The 2,625-nt window shown below is 38.2% G+C and overlaps 1 protein-coding gene across 1 annotated transcript in view; it reads right to left on the bottom strand.

The window, feature by feature from the left end:
• Window positions 1-2,625, bottom strand: part of CDR2 (cerebellar degeneration related protein 2) — a 15,521-nt gene that overhangs the window by 3,038 nt on the left and 9,858 nt on the right. The window contains exons 3-4 of the mRNA XM_019542213.1: window positions 1,112-1,260; window positions 683-847 (exon numbers count right to left, since the gene is read on the bottom strand). Of these exons, the coding sequence (XP_019397758.1) occupies window positions 683-847; window positions 1,112-1,260 (314 nt within the window). The remainder of the gene's footprint in view (window positions 1-682; window positions 848-1,111; window positions 1,261-2,625) is intronic.

Below are 2,625 nucleotides of genomic sequence, written 5' to 3'. Positions count from 1 at the left end.
ACTGGATGCTTATCTTGCTGGGATCCTATGACCCCAGCTGACTTCCTGCCCTTTGGGCAGGGGGCTGGACTCGATCTCCCGAGGTCCCTTCCAGCTCTGATGTCTATGAAATCTATGAAATTTCACTGTCTTTGTTCAAGGCAGACAACTATTGTATCTGCAGACTGAAATAGAAGGAATGAAATCTGATAGAATATTCCATGGAATAATCCTAAAAGTAGCAGAGGGAGCAGGCAAACTAAAAAGCACTTAAGTTATACATAGAATATTAGTTTAAACTAGTGTGGACCAACCCTTTTGCCACAAATTGGCCCCAAACCTTTTGAGTGCCACTCTGATCCTCTTCCCCCGACTCAGCTGCTGCTTTGCTTTGTCCTGTGCTCTCCTGCTCTGCTTTCTCCTCTCTGCCCCATCTGCCATGATACTACCTGTCCCCTCCCCAACTTGCTGCATGCCACACAGCTGTCTATGTTATTTATGATGCACGTGCTGCCAGATGGCCACCCCTATATAAAAAAAAAATGAAAAGCTGGATAAAGCAGACTTGTAGAACCTGTTTCTGTGTCTAACCCATTTGTCTTAAGTGAGACTAAATTTTCTGCTCTGCTGCAAGCAAAGTCAGTGAAAGATTCAGATGCCTGCTGGTATAGTAAAGTGACATGTCACTGTGACGGTCTCTTACTGGCGAAGGTCATACAGCTCCTTCAAACATGAGAAGCTATGCATGGATCTTGGCTGCTCAGCTCTGTCATGGTTCAAACGGCCTCGTCCAGATTTCTTCAACTCTTCCACTTGTTTCTGGAGGTCATCAATGTGGGTTTGCAGACTTTCAATAGTCTCAGTCAGGCTACAAATTAACAAATAGATTAAACTGTTAAAGCCAGGAAATGCTAAGTCATAGGCATGATAAACCACTACACACTAAAGCTGCAATTTCTCTCAAACATCCTTGACTGCCAAGTAATCTTCAGAACAAAACCACTACTTCAAATATTAGACAATTGTAGACAAACCCAGCCACCCAAACAAAGTAATGTACTCATACTTTCCTGCCACTCCCTTACTATAAAAACCAAATAAAGCTCACCAAACACAAAAACAGCCACATTACCTCAGTATCTTCTGTTGTGAGGATCTACTATCAGCAACTAGTTTTTGATTTGCATCTTCCAGTTCTCTTGCTGTAACATCCAGTTGTTCATAGACCTTTGCATGCTGGTCATTCATCTGACGTAAGAGTTCCACTTGCTTTGTAAGGTACTGCAAGATAATTACTCTGCTTTACACTTTATACTGCTAAAGGCCTTTTTGGCTTCTCATTCAATTTCTAAACTTAAATTTATCTAAGTATTGCCATTTTTTTCCTTCTGCAGTCACAATAGAGAGAGGTGTATCGAGAGATGATGGAAAAGCTTAGTGGATTCCATCTTATGGAGAGAACAAACAGGTTGTGATGCAAGTTACAACTTCCAATTGTAACTATGCAATTTAAACAATTGTAATACCAGGATCATACATTTTCAGCATGAAGCAGCGCTAAGAATGTAAGAATGCAAAGTTTAGTTTAGTCTTAAGCTAAAAAGTTGATATTTTGCAAGTGATCTGTAGGCAAGCAGTTGGGACAGACTTTAATTACAATAACTAGAATATCTCCCTGTGTATAATGCCAGTGATTAATTTTTATATGAAATCCTGTCACATTATTTTTCTATTGTGAATCTTTGGAAAGCCCAAATAAAGCTTTCCACTGTAAGAGTACTAAACTGCCAATCTCTAAAGCCTCTTGGCATTATAAACATCTTGAGCTATTCAACACTGAAAAGTATTTAAGCGTGTTCTAAAATTCACGTAAGTGTTTAAAATTCCAGGGACTCTGAATACAAACATGAAAAAACCTATGAAGCAGAAATACCATGGAATTAAAGACAAAGATAATTAGCATTCAAAATGTAAAGATGAACACTACATTTAGAATATAATAGTTTTAGAGTTGTGTTACATACAGTTAGATGCCAAGTGTTCAAAGTCACCAAGCCACATCTAAGCTGCCTGAAAGATTCCTAGATAAGAGCCAATACCTTTGTAAGCTGCCCAGTAATTATAACAGCTTCTAATATTTATTCTACTTAACCTTTTACCTCATTCAAAGTTAGTTCACATTTTAGGCAATCTAAGAAAGGATTACAAGTTAATCCAGGACCGCGGACACAGATAATAACTACTAGATCAACTGGATAGCTGTTGGCTAGAGCTTTTTGCAGCTTGCAAGTATGACAGGATTTATACAAGAATAGCACATAGATTAGCCAACAGAATCTCAATACAGCAGCCTCAGATTAACTTTCCTTATCCTCTGGTTTCAGAATAGGAGTTGTTCATGGCTTCTTTAGCAGTACAAGAGTGAGAGCATACAGATTAGAAATAGAATTGAGATGCCTTCAGTTGTTATAAATCAAGAAAACCTATCCAAACAGATCCAGGTTGTAGTCATATTGGTTTAGAGGAAAAAGCAGTCGGGACTCGTGGTAGAGGTGATATTTTTTGATTAGACCAACTAGATTTTTGCAAAAAAAAGTCTTTAATTGCTCAAAAGCTTGCAATTAAAGAATTTTTTTTTTTTTTTTT

This window comes from Crocodylus porosus, unplaced genomic scaffold (assembly GCF_001723895.1).
Source record: "Crocodylus porosus isolate Cpor-Errol unplaced genomic scaffold, CroPor_comp1, whole genome shotgun sequence".
Taxonomy (NCBI): domain Eukaryota; kingdom Metazoa; phylum Chordata; order Crocodylia; family Crocodylidae; genus Crocodylus; species Crocodylus porosus.
Note: the sequence above shows the minus strand (reverse complement) of the source record. Positions and strands in the feature narration are given on the sequence as shown.